The sequence below is a fragment of the Pelodiscus sinensis genome, chromosome 1, assembly GCF_052426305.1.
Source record: "Pelodiscus sinensis isolate ZL-2025 chromosome 1, ASM5242630v1, whole genome shotgun sequence".
In the NCBI taxonomy this organism is placed as follows: Eukaryota; Metazoa; Chordata; order Testudines; family Trionychidae; genus Pelodiscus; species Pelodiscus sinensis.
The window spans coordinates 105,127,363-105,141,757 of NC_143052.1; the positions used below are offsets into that span (position 1 = coordinate 105,127,363).

At 43.6% G+C, this 14,395-nt stretch overlaps 1 protein-coding gene across 7 annotated transcripts in view; it reads left to right on the plus strand.

The window, feature by feature from the left end:
• Positions 1-14,395, plus strand: part of DGKI (diacylglycerol kinase iota) — a 312,169-nt gene that overhangs the window by 262,618 nt on the left and 35,156 nt on the right. For all 7 annotated transcript variants that reach the window (XM_075940048.2, XM_075940098.2, XM_075940058.2 and 4 more), the window contains one exon: positions 12,079-12,104. In XM_075940048.2, coding sequence (XP_075796163.2) covers positions 12,079-12,104 — 26 coding nt within the window. The remainder of the gene's footprint in view (positions 1-12,078; positions 12,105-14,395) is intronic.

Sequence of the window (14,395 nt, forward strand, 5' to 3'; positions counted from 1 at the left end):
AATAGGTCTTTTGCTTGCTGTTTAGGGACTGAGCAGCTAAGGGGTTGTAATGAAAACTGCTGGATCTGACAAAACCATCTGTGTTTCTAGCCCTTTGGTATCTGATGGAAATACACAGTATATTTCATATGCTGTGCAATATTCTGTTTCCCACATCCTGATTTCTGAGTGAGTAATTATAATTTAGACAGAGTAGATCCCCAGAGTGTACTGGGCATGGAGTTTAGTTTCCTCTTATTGTTCCTGAGCCTGGAAATGAAGGCTCTTACTGATTTTGTAAAATCTCAGCCCCTGATGTGCAGTTGAGAAAACTTGTCCTGCTAGCAAACTGGTTTGGCAAGTAGTGAAATACAAAGCACACCAAAACATCATGAGACTGCAAACTGGCCTCTTTAGAGAATTCTTATGGCTCACTGACATTTTGCTCTCCAAAAGGGAAATACAATCAGTCACTCCTTGGAGTGGATTTCCAAGGAAAAGAACAATTGCATGGTTGGTTAAGGACTCCACTGCCCTGGTGCAGAGACAGCCAGTTGTACTTTGGCTTTGAAATCCCCTCCAAATATTGTCAGCAGATAAGGGAGAGAAAATGCATTTTCTAAGGGGACTGTAAGTTTTTATTGGAATGTGTGTTGAGAGAGATGAGATTGTGGGGCGCATCTGTTTTCTCCACAGTGCTTTCCATAGCTGCCACAAATAGTGGGGCGCATCTGTTTTCTCCACAGTGCTTTCCATGGCTGCCACAAATCTTCCTCCCTATCTTGGGTTAATTGTCCAGGCCAGAGTAGAATAGATGACTTACCTTGCTTTCTCTGTTTCTTTTTCTCCTTGTTCTTTTTTCCTTTCAGGATCTTTCCTGTGGAGTGAAGAAGAGGAGTGTGTGACAGAGGATAATATAATTCTATATCAGGGAAGGCAGGGGAACAAATAGGAGTATTTGGTTGACTAAGATAAAATGATCATTGGGAGTTTGACCTTCAGGGATTACTGCTTCTCTAAGGCAGGTGGTAAAGGGAAGTGATGATAGCAACACTGTTTCTGCTTGAATATTCCTTTCTCCTAATGCTTGGTGCTCTGAGAAGTGAAAATTGCATCCTTAGCCCTCCAGATGATACTGGCAGCCAGCAAAAGAGAAATCTAGGCAGGTTTAATAGGGTGAGCTAGGATTATGAGATGAGAAGAAATCCATTGTTCAGCTAGGGCAGTGTATACAGTTGGTCCTCTTTGCTTCAAGCTTCTTTAGAAGGACAGGGTGAAGGAAATTCTTACCCTTTGATGGCCAAGGTTTCCACTCCATTTGAATATAACAATGCACATCTGTCAAAGCTGTAAATGAAATGAGCCTTGCAGTCTTATCGTAAAAAGGAAAAAGAAAGGGAAAAAAGGGTTAACCCAGGATGGAAAGGATCTGATGTCCTAGCTTACCCAGCAATGCACAGGCAAGCCTGCTTACAGACCTCTGTCCATGCTCTATGTCTCTGCCATAAGAACATGCCATCTCTTGGGAGAAGAGACCACTTCCTAATCTACTTTCATTCAGAAGCAGGCGGGCTGTAAAGCGTCAGGTAGACTGTGACATACATACACAATCTCTTACATACATCCTCTCGCTCTTTGAACACTCATAGGTATGTGCTGTCATGTGCACACATACACGGTAATTTATGATATCTAGCCAACTTTTCACCTTGTGGCTGTTTTGATAAGATCTTTGAAAAGGAGTAAACAGGGTCACTGCTACCACATAGAGGCTGAGAGAACTGATAGTGGCTGGGAACCGTCACCCAAATGCTGAGTAAAGCAGCTCTAAAAGCAAATTCTCTGTCTCAGGAACTGAAGATGAGAGCCATAGGACCCCTTAGAAACTCTGACCCTTGTGGGGAGGAGGAAAGCTGCGAAGGGCATGGCTGTGCTGTGTTGGGCATTTTGGGAGGGGCTGGAAGTGGAAGCATATGCTGTTGCTGAGATTCTGGACTATCTTGTTGCCTAAAAGCAGGCAGGGACAGACTGGGTCTAATTTACAATGGAGGCTGCTCAGCACAGACCTGAGATGGTGCAAAGGTGGTTTGAATAGGTGTGCTCCATGCCTGCTCTGCCCTGGCCCTGCCCCCACTCCATCCCTTTCCCCAAAGTCCTACCCCCTCCCTGCCGCTTCTGACCCCCACCTCTTTCTACCTCAACCCTGCCTTGTCTCTTCCCAACTTATTCCACCTCCTCCCCAAAGTGCACTCTCCCCTTGCATGGCTTCTTCCTGCCCCCACTTCTCCCCAACACCTCCTACATGCCACTGAACAGCTGATCACTGGCAGGCAGGAGCCTCAGGGGGGAAGGGACAAGAGGAAGGAGCTGATCAGCGGAGCCACTGGTAGCATCCACTATTTTTTCCCATGGGTGCTGGAATACCCATTGAATCAGCACCCATGCATTTAAAGCTTCCTTAATCCCTGCCTTCTGGACTGAGAATTCTGTACTGTGTCCCTTAAAGGACTCACTCAAACCTCTAAACATTATGTGGTTCATTCCCTGCAACTTAGGCCACAGCAGTATTATGCTAAGTTCAGCCATTTTACTTGGCATGTGGGGTTTAAATGACCCTTCATTTCTTTTTCAATGTGGCTGTGTCATGTGCCTTGGCCAACATTTTTTTGAAAAGTGTGCCTAAAGCTTTTTTGGAGGTGCTAGGTTCTAGCAATGTATTTAGGTACCAAAATATTGATTTAAGAACACAACTTTAGGTACCTGTTTTTGAAAATCTTGTCCCTGGAGTTTCACTTTGAGTTTCAGATATTAACCATCCCCAAAACACAAAGTGAAATGCCTATATTTGTTTTGGGGATTTAAAAAAAACATTTTAGTATAGTTTGCTGTCTCTTTACAACCCCCAAACTCAGCCTAGGTTCACTCAAAACTCAGCCTAGGTTCACGCAAATCTCAGCCTAAGTTCACCAAGAGGATTATGAACATTAGCTCCTGAATCTAGCCTGAGGGTCAGGTTTTTATTTGGGTGAATCTAGTTCTTGCCCAACTGCTGCTGTTGTGTTTGGAATGCTGGGGGCAATATGTTTTTATCTAAGTCTGTAGCACTCTAGCCCATCGGTCTGTTCCAAAGCAGCTTTTAAACCTCTTTGATGGCTTTGCAGATAAGAAACAACAGGATTCTGGGCCAAACCAAAAGCTTACGCTGATGACAGAAGATTATCTGGGCATGGACTGTCATTGGGAGCCCTAAACAGTAATATTCTCTCCCTCCAAAACGTAATAATGAATAGGAGGCACCTTTTATTTCTTGGAGTCCTAAGCAATTGCTTAGTCTGCTTATGCCTCACGCTGGCTCTGGAAAAAGGCATCCGCACAACATCCTTGGTCATGCAAGAGAATGCAATGAATTTGCCATCCAATTGATTGCTGTTTTTTCCCGAGCAAGATGAGTAAGCAACCTACCCTTAACTTCTGCCTCCACATTAGTTTGGAAGGGATCACAATACCCTTTGGCCTCATATCCCTGCTAGTGTGCCATTCCATCTGTGTATAGGACTGAGCCATATTCTCCCTCTTGCTCAATGACCATTACTTCCACATCAGTCACCACTTTTCTCCCTGTCCCAAATGGTAGTCAATGAGAATTTTAATGCTCACCAAAGTCAGTGGGTATCCCTCCACGGATTTCAGCTGGTTTTTTAATCAGGCCCAGGCTGAGCATCAGTTTTTCTTTTTTAGAGCCCTTGTGTCTTGATCAGGACTGGGGGGAGAAGGCTAAATGAAATGAAGGGAAGATCCTCACATAGCTCTGTAGTGATCCTGCTAATTATTTGGGGAGTTCCTTCCATTCAGAGGAGCTGCAACGGGTCATCCTCAGCCAAAAGAATGAAGCCGAAAGATATGTAGGTGCACAAGGCACTTAGGGGCATCTCTCCTCTCCTGGCCTCGGGGAAAAACATCCGCTTTGGATAGTACTCCCCTCTTTTTTTGAGAGGGTGGCTCATGGAGGTGTTTCAGCCTGTTTCTTGTGAAGCAGTGTTAAGTATTGCTTTCTGGTCTTGCATCTTTCTCCTGGCTCTGTGTCGGAGCCCTCTCCTCCTAACCGTTTTGCTATAGTTGAATGGAAATGCTCCTAGTCCTCTAGGTGGCAGTAAAATTTCAAGGATAGCCAGTTTGCTCTGCACCTTTCCCTCCATCCTGTTCTGCTTGCAAAATCATTATAGTGGGGAGAGGAATAAAACAACTGGCAAAAAATTAAAAAGTGAGATGGTAGGAGAAACGATAAGAAAGGGCACACATGCTCCAGAGACACACAGAGAAATATTATGGAGCTGCACTTATTTTCATGAGACATTTAGCATTGGGCTTGACTCTTGTGTCTTAGGTTATGTGCAAACAGTTTGATTCAATATCAGCATATGGAGATAGAGACAGAGATGAAAGGAGGGAAGAGAGATTCCCCCCCCAAAAAAATCACACCACTACATTAAATAAGAAGCATTGAGCTGTTAGCATTGTTTGTCCAGACAATCTAGAAATCCCTGAGAGTATGTTTACACTGCAGGAGTTTTCCAGGATACCTCCCGGAAAAACTCTGCCACGTCCAGGGAATGCGTTTGCTCTTCCACTGCAGGGGTTTTCCAAGATACCTCCCGGAAAAACTCCACCACGTCCAGGGAACGCGTTTACTCTTTCCGAAGCTCTGTAATCCTCATTCCATGAGGAGGAAGGGATCTTCCGATAGGGGGATTTCCTGAAATTTGGCCTAGTGCAGACAGGCCAAATTTTGGAAAAGCCTCTTCTGAAAAAAAAAAATCGGAAAAAGCTGTAGTGTAGCTCTAGCCGGAATGGATAACTGCAAACTGGCAATTCTTGATTTGAATGGGATTTTGTTTGATTCATGGAGCTTCACTCATCAGGAGTGTTCCTTATTTGCTGCTTTTAGTCAGTATTGACATCTGAGAGAAACAGAAGAAAGGAAGGCTGGTTTGCTTCCAAGAACATGGAAGTGCTCCACCAGGTTCGTAGCGTCTCACTGCAGAAGGCACTGTAGACAGTGGTTGTAGGTTAAGAGTGCTGCACGTGGGGGAAATTCATAATTACTCTTATTCCACTATCTCTGCCAGCTGCTATTGCAGTAATAATTTTGGTGACAGTCTGACTATTACTTCCAGTTCAGTTCCGCCTTTCCCAGTAGGAGGTGCTACATGGAATGGAAAATTGTGTGGCTTTTCCTGTCTGAGTTTCTCCCAGCTGGCATGCTATAAACCTGTTGGTAGAGTGCTAGCAATGGGAGCTCATGGCTACTCCGGTCCCAGACAGTATCAGTGACAGGTGCAGATGCCATGGTGTGGAGGAGGTGGAGCTCCTATATTGGAGAATGTTCAGTATGTTAAACCTCTGATTAAAACTGAGATTTGAATGAATTAATTTAAACCAGGAAAGTGATGTGCAGTTCTGTATATACATAAACATAAAATGAAAGGAACAGATTCAGTCTAAATTCTTCCCCATCCTACTACTTTTAGTTACTGGCAGAAAGAGTTAGCAAGTTTACAGCATTACATCACTTATGCAGAGAGAAGGCTTGGTAGGGGAAAAGAGAGATCATAGCCAAATGATGTAAGTGCTGCACACAGATTACTATTTTGCCTTTGAAAGGTGAATAGTTTGTTTTACATAGCCCTGGTGCAAATGCTTTCAGTTGCAGATTGATTGATAAAAATAGCTGTTTTTCATCAGCTCAACGTTTGTTTCTCTGCAGTATCAATCTTCAGGAAGAAGGTACCTGTATGCTGGAATTTTGTTAGAATTCACCTGGCTGGCTGGGTTTCTTTAGGTTCTCAAGGCTCTGTAGATGGAGCACTTAGTCACAGAACTCCCCATTTTTCCTTCTTACAAATAAATGTTCCCTACCTCACATCTCTAGTGCTGAATAAACCTTAAGCCAACAGACTGAAGAGAGCATTTGGAAATAGCTGCTGTAAATGCTTGGCTGATTGTGGAATGTTTTATGAGGCTAAAGGTGACCTGGCTGTGATAGGGCCTGATCCAAAACTCAATGAAGTCAAAGGAGAGACTCAAATGAGCTTTGTATCATATCCTTAATCCCTGGACCCTGATGCTAATGTTGCAGGCAGGTGAACACTGTGCTTGTCATGGCAGAGTTTGTTTAATTTCCTGGAGATGTCTATTATGATGACTAATGTTTTTTTTAAAATAATTACTATTCAGGTCTTTTCATGCACCGCTAAATCTCTGTCCAGCTTGCTGTGATAGTGATCACCCAGGGACGCATTGTAATATATATGCATGCAAAATGTGCACTTGTGCTTACCAAAGGGATAACTGTGCAGTCAACTCAGTTTCACCTTGTATATTGGTAATTGTGAGTGCAATTACCCATTCCAGGGCATGCTGTCCACTGAGAATGCAAAGTGTGGAAAGAAATGGAGGCTACATGATAGCACCATCTCTCTTCCCACATCCCTGGTATCCCTGACATATTTGTCCCCATAACACATCGGAGTATGGTTCTGCACAAACAAGGATGTGGCAAGCCAGGAAGTGGGAGAGGCGTTGGGGAAATAGGCTCTTCAAGTGGTATCTCTTCCAAGGCAGTAGTGCTTGCATTATAGTTGGCATTAATAGTTATTGCTATCCTGGAAATAAACAACTACAGGTTCAACCTTTCTAGTCCAGCACCCTCAGGACCTGACTGGTGCTGAACCAGAGAATTTGCTGAACCATGGGAGGTCAGTATTGTCTAGCGGCTTTACCAACACTTCCATTATTTACTGGGCTCTTCGAAGACATTTAGGTGTAAATTAGAGCTAAATAACAGCATTGAACACCGAGAGCCAGGACTGGGGGGCTGTAAACAAATTTTATGGGACTGTGGGAAACTTGGCCACATACATGATAAGTGATCGTCCAACTAACTAAAACCATGTTGGACCACGGATGTTGCCGGACCAGAAAGTGCCAGACTACAGAAGCTCAGCCTGCGTAGGCATTGTCTTTCTGTCTGTTTTTGGTATATGTCAATTCTATTAAAAATGGTGGTATTCTGTTGGGTTGGCACTTAGAAATTTTACCCCAATATGTATCCCTCGGAAAAGCTGCAGTAACATCCCTCTCCAGGTGGAAATCAAGGACCAAATTATATGAATTTCCCAGAATTCACTAGCTTTTTTCACCTTTTGGATAGCCAGCCAGTGACAGAAATGTAGGACCAAGCCCCTATTGCAGAGGGGAAATAGGGAGGAGTGGAAATAGCAAGATCTCCGGGTCAGAGTTCTGTAATTCCTGTGTAATCCATACACCTGGGTGTAGTGAACTGTCCCAGCTAGTGGCACTAAGACCAGTAACAGAGAAAATAATGAGTCTGCTTTACATCCTTAGCTGTGAGCCAGATGGCTGTTAGCGCAAGCAGGAGAGGCTCAGGCACTAAACACCAGAAGGCCTAGGTTTGATTCTGCATACAGATGACAAGGGTCTGTCGGTGTTAAACCTGCATTCATAAGAACTGGCTTCCCATTGCTTCTATTGTATTTGTGTAATGTTTTCTTGTTACTATTTGGGTGTATCTGCACAATAGCGTTATTTCAGAACATCATTTATTCTGAATAGTGCACGTCTACACAGCAAGCAAAATTCAAAATAACAAGCTTCTTACTCCGATTTCTGTACACCTCATTGTATGAGGAGTAAGAGAGGTTGGAGGAAGAGTGCTCTATTTCTAAATAAGTGCTGTGTAGATGTACTCAAATTCGAAATAAGTTATTTCAACGTAAGCTACGCAATTAGCATAGCTCAAGTTGCATAGCTTATTTCGAGTTTTGTCCTGCTGTGTAGCTGTACCTTTATGTCTAGCTACTTTGACCTCATTTTGTGCCATGGACTTTCTAATTTTGTCCCTATGTACTTGTTATTTGATGCAGTTTCCACTTTTTGTAGGACTCTTTTTTGACTTTTAGATACTTGAGGCTCTCCTGGTTAAGACAGGTGGACTCTTGCCATATTTCATGTCTTTCCCATGCAATAGGGTAGTTTGGTCCTGTGCCCCTAATATTGTCTCTCTGAAAAACTGTCAGCAGTCTTCAACTGTTTTTTCCCTTAGTCTTGCTTCTCTAGGATCTTATCTACCAACTCCCTGAGGGTATGTCTACACTACAGAGGAAGATCGAAGCTGCTGCTGTCGATCTTCCAGGGTTCAAATTAGCGATATAGTTAAGACAGCTAATTCAAAGTGAGGGTGGTGCTCTGGTTAATGTCAGTAACCCTGATTTCACAAGGATTGTGCTTCTTTCGACTTCCTGCACTGTAGACAGTGCCAAAAGTCAAGTTAAGCTACTTCAACTTCAGCTACACAATTAACATAGCTGAAATTGCGTATCTTAATGTGACTTTGTCCCGTAGTGTAAACTCACCCTCATGAGTTTGCTAAAGTCTGCTTTTTTGAAATCCATTGTCTTTATTTGGCTGTTCTCCCTCCTAATATTCCTTATATCTGTATCTCATATATTGGTTTTCATCCATAGATCTCCAAACACTTTTCAGAGTTGCACACACAAAACCACTAGTTTATAAAAACGATAAAGTCTAGTCTTGTGCTTGCTACAGTGGTCTCCTACTGGCTATGTGTGTATGTGCTTTCTCTCTTGCTTTATTTTTTTCCTTGTGGGTGTTTTAAAGATAATAGCATATGTCTTCCCAAGAATAATCTAACAGAATGATAGGATAGTCTATCCTATTCTGTACTCTTTCTCTGCATAAGGATCTAGAAAATGACAAAATTGTTTGACTAAGAAATAAACAAGAAGGAATAAATACCTCAGACTAGATGAAACCACATCATAGCAGCAGGTGAAGTGTCAAGATAAAACAGATGAGAATTCTGGTTAAATATTTGCTTGGTTGTAACATTTTAAAAGAACAGCAGCATTGCACCTCCTGGTATCTTCCTTCCTACATCACCTAGCTTTCTATTTTTGCAGAATTTTTACAGTGTGAAATTTTTACAATATGGTCCTGTGGGGCAGTTCAAATGTTCAATCTTTTTGATGCTGTCCTCTGGGTTACCTACAGTCTTATCTGTTACGTGGCCATTATTGGAATGGCAGTGTATACCTGGCCTGTTTCACAATAGGGGACGTGGCTAAGATGTTTCAGCTGCAGTCAGAGAGTTTAACAGTAGCAGTAGGTTGAATAATTCTGATCCATACAAATGCACTGGATATGAGCATCTTCATTAGGCAATCTGATTTTCTCCTTTATTTTCTCTAATTGAGTGTAACCCTTTCTTCTCTTTTCAAAAAGTAAAAAAACAAACAAACATGTTTCATTAGGGGAGTTTCCTTCTTTCCTTTCCATCTTTCACATTCTCACCTACATATACATATATCTGGCTCTATCATCACAAATCCTTCATCCTCAGATCCCAGTTATAGAAAGAGATCATGACTTCTCCCTCGATTTCTTTATTCCTCTGAATTCAAAGCTCTATCCCCTCTATCCCCATCTGTTACTCTCTCTCACACACATTCTCTGTGCTACTTTTGTTATGTTTTTCTATTCTCCCACCCTCTATCATAAGTTGTTTTTTTGACTCCAGCTTTGATCACCATGTCAGGAATGCTGACATTCATTTAATCTTGCTAATCTGTCATGTATGTGCATTATTGTCAAATTAAACTCTGTTGGAAAAGAAACAGAACTCTTTTCATGGTAGCAGCTAGCTCTTGTGTTACCTTGGCAGCAAGAATGTGCATTTACTTTAAAGTCATCTTGTAGGAATGATTCAGGTGCTGGTCTGACCCATAATATGCTGTCAAATTGAGTCCAAATAGCCAAAACATGTCCAAAATATGTGCACAGGGCCAGAGGTGTAACGAAGGGAATAGGGAGGGAGGGAGGGGGAACGGGACAGAGGCAATTGCCCCCGGGTGCCATGCTAGAGGGGTGCCAATTTAGCTGCCTGTGAATAGTCCCTGCAACACAGCGTGGGAGAGGTAGTAAGACCTGGCTTCTTTTTACGCTGACAACCTCTGTGCAAGATCGGAGCAACCCCACCATTGCGACCCTGAATTTGGGGGATGGAGGGGTGGCAGCTGGCATTCAGGGCTGACTCTGACTTCCACCCTCTTGTGGTCTGGCTGGAGGCTGGGATGCAGCTGCAGGCCGGACAGACCCTGGAACTACAAAATCCCCAAAGGCTGCAAGGGTAGTTGCAGGCGAGGGCTGACCCCTAGAGCTAGGCCTCTCCACTCACTGGAGGGGAGTAGATGGAAACCAGGGCCGGCTCCTGGAGTCCCTTGCCCCCATGAGGATCCACTGCAAGAGCTGTCTCATACTCACCGCTGGCCAGACCCGGGAAGCTACCTCTGCCTTCCAGTGTCCTTCACCTCCCACCATCTACTCCTGCTGTGAGCCCTTCATCTCCCACCATCATTCCTGACTTCTGCACTCTCACCCCGCCCCTGAGTGCAGCCCTCCAAACACCAACCCTCTGTCCTGAATCCTCTTCCTGACACTGGAACCCAGAGCCACCCTACATGTCCCATCCCTCTGCTTAAGAACTTGAGCAAAGCCGAGGACATTGCTTGGCGTTCTACAAAGACCGGCTCCCATTCTGGCTACGCTGCAGCGGTGGCTCACAATGCAATACCACCCGGGACACGCACAGCAGTTTTAACCCCAGTCCCTTTGCAGCCCAGCCTCATCAGCCTCCTCTGGAAGCCCCAGGTCCCAAACTTCCCATGAGCCACCGTTGTGTTGCCAGGCTTAGCGCAGACACATCAGATGCACACAGCACGCTGCTCCCGCGCAGAGCTCAAGCAATTTTCCAGCTTCGGCTGCCCACGTGGGTGCGATTCATTGTCACCCAAAACTGCCAGGTCCCGCTCGCCTTGCAGGCTGCGAGCTCCCGCTTCCTGTGCGGCAAATTCGATGCTTTGGCCAGATGGGGGCAACATGGAGGATCCAAGCCAAACCCTGTTCCCCTCCCAGCACAGATTGGAATGTGTAAAGTCCCACAGCTAGTAACAAATCATGGGGGGGGGCGCAAATTTTGCCTTTGCCCCCAGATGCATAACACCCTCGCTGCACCTCTGCACAGGGCTAACCCCAGCCTTGCTACTCCATCCTATATATATTGGGAGAGAAATGAAGTACAGTATTTTGCATTAATTAATTTGTATGCTATGTTTTTATTTTTGATCATAGGTGATGGAGGGTAAGATCTTCAGCTCAAATACACTGGGATAGCTCTGCTAATATAAGGAAAGCTCTCCTAATGTACACCAGCTGAGGACATGACTAGCTGACCATACTTCATACCTCAACACTGTTAGAATATTTTGCCTTTCAGTCTGTGGTTGTGTATACACTCATTCCCCAGAACCCTATGTTGCTGTTATGGAGTTGTGTTATATCATAGTTAAGTGTAGCCAAAGTTTAAGCAGATATATTTCAAGAATTCTTAATTAATGTATCCACATTGCTCTTGTTAAAATACTATCTTCTGTGACTTACTGATAGTGCTTTGACATCATCCCCTGCTAGGGAAATCTGGGGCTGTACATTCAATGAGGTCTTCTGCAGCAATTATTTCTTCATTTATCCCTCTAGCAACCCTACCTGGACAGCTCTCTAAGCAGCCAGCACTCCTTCACCATTCCTTACAGTGACTCCTGGTGGGACTGGGAAACTACTTTCTGACCATGGACATTATTATTTGGATATTTCCAACACTGACACCTGGTTTAAGATCCTGAGACTGAAGTGGGTGTGCACTTCCCCACACACTACAGAAACTCTTGCTAAGGGCTGAAGTAGCTATGTGCAGCCTCACAACCAGCTCAGCATGGTGGTACTAATCATAAAATCACTCTGGCTGGGAAGGTTTGCTCCTGAAATTGCCTTCTGAACTCCCTTCTTGTCACCCCTCTTATGTTCTTACTGAGAGAAGTTGGCATTGGAATATCTCAGCTCCCTCATATCCAACACGCCAGCACCATTTTCTAGGGTGGCACTGAACCCTGTCTGCAGCCTTTTCATCACACAAAAGATGGACTGATCTTTGTTGTTTTCTTCCAGGCCACCTGTCTCTTCAGAAGATCAAGGTAAGATCCTGTTTTATTGATATTGATGAAGGATTAAAAATGTAACAGAGGACCATTTAGGAAACTAAGGTTTTGGTATTTCCTGTGATGGAGAAAAATAGCTTTGTAAAAATAGCAACTTTGATGTTGTTCATATTTAGATGGCCTGTAACTTCAAATTCATATCAGTTAAAGTTCAATTTAGTAAAAGTCGAATCTGTGTTTAGATCTTTACCCTCAATTCTGCAAAATGATTTTTTTCAACTAAACTTGAGACTCTGAAAGCAGTGTGATTCATGTACCTCATCACAGCTGGGGCTTGGCCTATGGGAAGGAATGTACATGTTCAAGAGTTTGTACGGGTTAGCTGAGATTCAGCTAAACTGTGATGACTGTTAGGGGAGAAACTTAAGAAACAAAAACTGGTCTGGTAGAACTTTATAGACTAGCAAAACATGTTGATAGTATCATGAGCTTTCGTGGGCACAGCCCACTTCTTCAGATGACCGGAGTTTTGAGTTTAGGATGTGCAGACCCAAAATAAATAGGGGAGAAAGGAGAAGGGGGAAGGAAAAAAAGGGTAGTGTTGGGAACAAGGAGAAGAGGTTATGAAAAAATCAAAGAGAAAAACAGGAAGGCAGAGGCAGTGTGCACTAAAAGATGAAGAGAATGTGTACATCTGGTTTTGGCTTTCAAGCTAGTTTGAACTACTACTAAAACCAGTCTGGCGGTCTTGTACATTTGTTCTGTCAGAACACCTATGTTTTTTAGTACAATTTGTGGTTTCCACATGTAAAAATCCAAGGATAATTGCAGATGAAAATACATTCATTGACAGGACTGGACTAAAATGGGATGTTTCAGGTCAGAAATGAAGTGCATGGGCAGAGCAGCATGGGAGATCAGGAATGGAAGACAAGGAAGGCCAGAACAGGGTCAATCAAGAGGGAGACTTTAGGAATGGAATGGAACACACGGGTGTGATACTGGTCAGGGGTGAAGCACATAAAGAAGAAGTCACATGGAGTCTCAGGGATGGAATAAAAAAAGCTAGGCTAGGAATTAAGTTCATAGGTAGCTTGTGGGGGTAACAAGAATATTTTCAACTAACACAGAAGACTGGCTTCTAGACAGTGCTGCCTGAAAAAGAATTGTAATATTTACTAGTTAAATTAATTGTTTGGAGACTCATTCTCAGATACACAAGGGCTCCTTTATACAGCTCTGACAGTGAAAAGGGGCCTTGAAGTGGGAATAAATTACCAGTGCCAGATTTATAAAAAGTAGAAATATCTTAATGTTCATAAGAATCTGACTGTGTGTGTTTTAGTTCTACGTAAGCCATTATTAAACAATAGGGAAATGGACTGTCTGTGTCTCTATTTAGAAAGTGTAAAAGAGCTGCTGAATGTCAGTCATTTTCCACATTTTTATGGCATTCTAACAGAATTAATGTTTATTATTTCACATTGCATTACATTATGATTTTCAGGCACAACATCATGAATGCAACTGCACCCACAAAAGCACTATGTAATTTCATGTTTTTTAGTATCTTGCTCAAACAGAGCGTAATCTCTTCTGGTTTATCCTGAAAACATTTGGCAGATAAAGTAATCACAGGGGCAGCATCATTTGCTGAATTATCTCTAAAGATTTATACCCAGTCTTGAGCCATAAATGTAGTGTTTGGTAGTTTTCTCTGGCTGCCAGTGCATATATTTCATAAGATAACCATGCCATTTCCCACAGTGCAGGGCAAGTCTTAGTCACGATTCAGCAAAGGCCCAGGCCAGGAGTTATAAGGAGTGTCGCCAGTCAAGGCTCAGAGCAGCAAGAGAGCAGTGGGAAGGTTGGGTTTGAGAGGCGTTGACTAAGTGTTGTGGAAGCCTACAACTGTTATTAACAAGAGGTTTGGGTTGCCAACCTTCCCAATTCTGCCAGGAGTCTCCCAGTATCGTGCTACTGAAGCCAAACTGGGAGATATTAGGCTCTGAAAGTCTGGGGGTGCAGCAGGGTTAAGGCAGGATCCCTGCCTCCCTGGCCTTATGCTACTCCTGGCAGCAGCTGGCATGTCCCCGTGGCCTCTTGGGGAAGTGCAGGCAGTACCATGTGTAGCCCATGTGCACAAGTGCCACCCCTGCATCTCCCATTGGCAGCCATTAAAAGTCTCCTTCATCCTCTTAAAATGATATTTCCCAATGAAGAAAGTACCTCCTCTTCCCTTCCCCACCATTCAAGCTGGGCGTATTGGAGCTTTGTGAAATTTTAACACAATTCCCCTACCCCCAACCCTCAGGAGAAATGTTAAA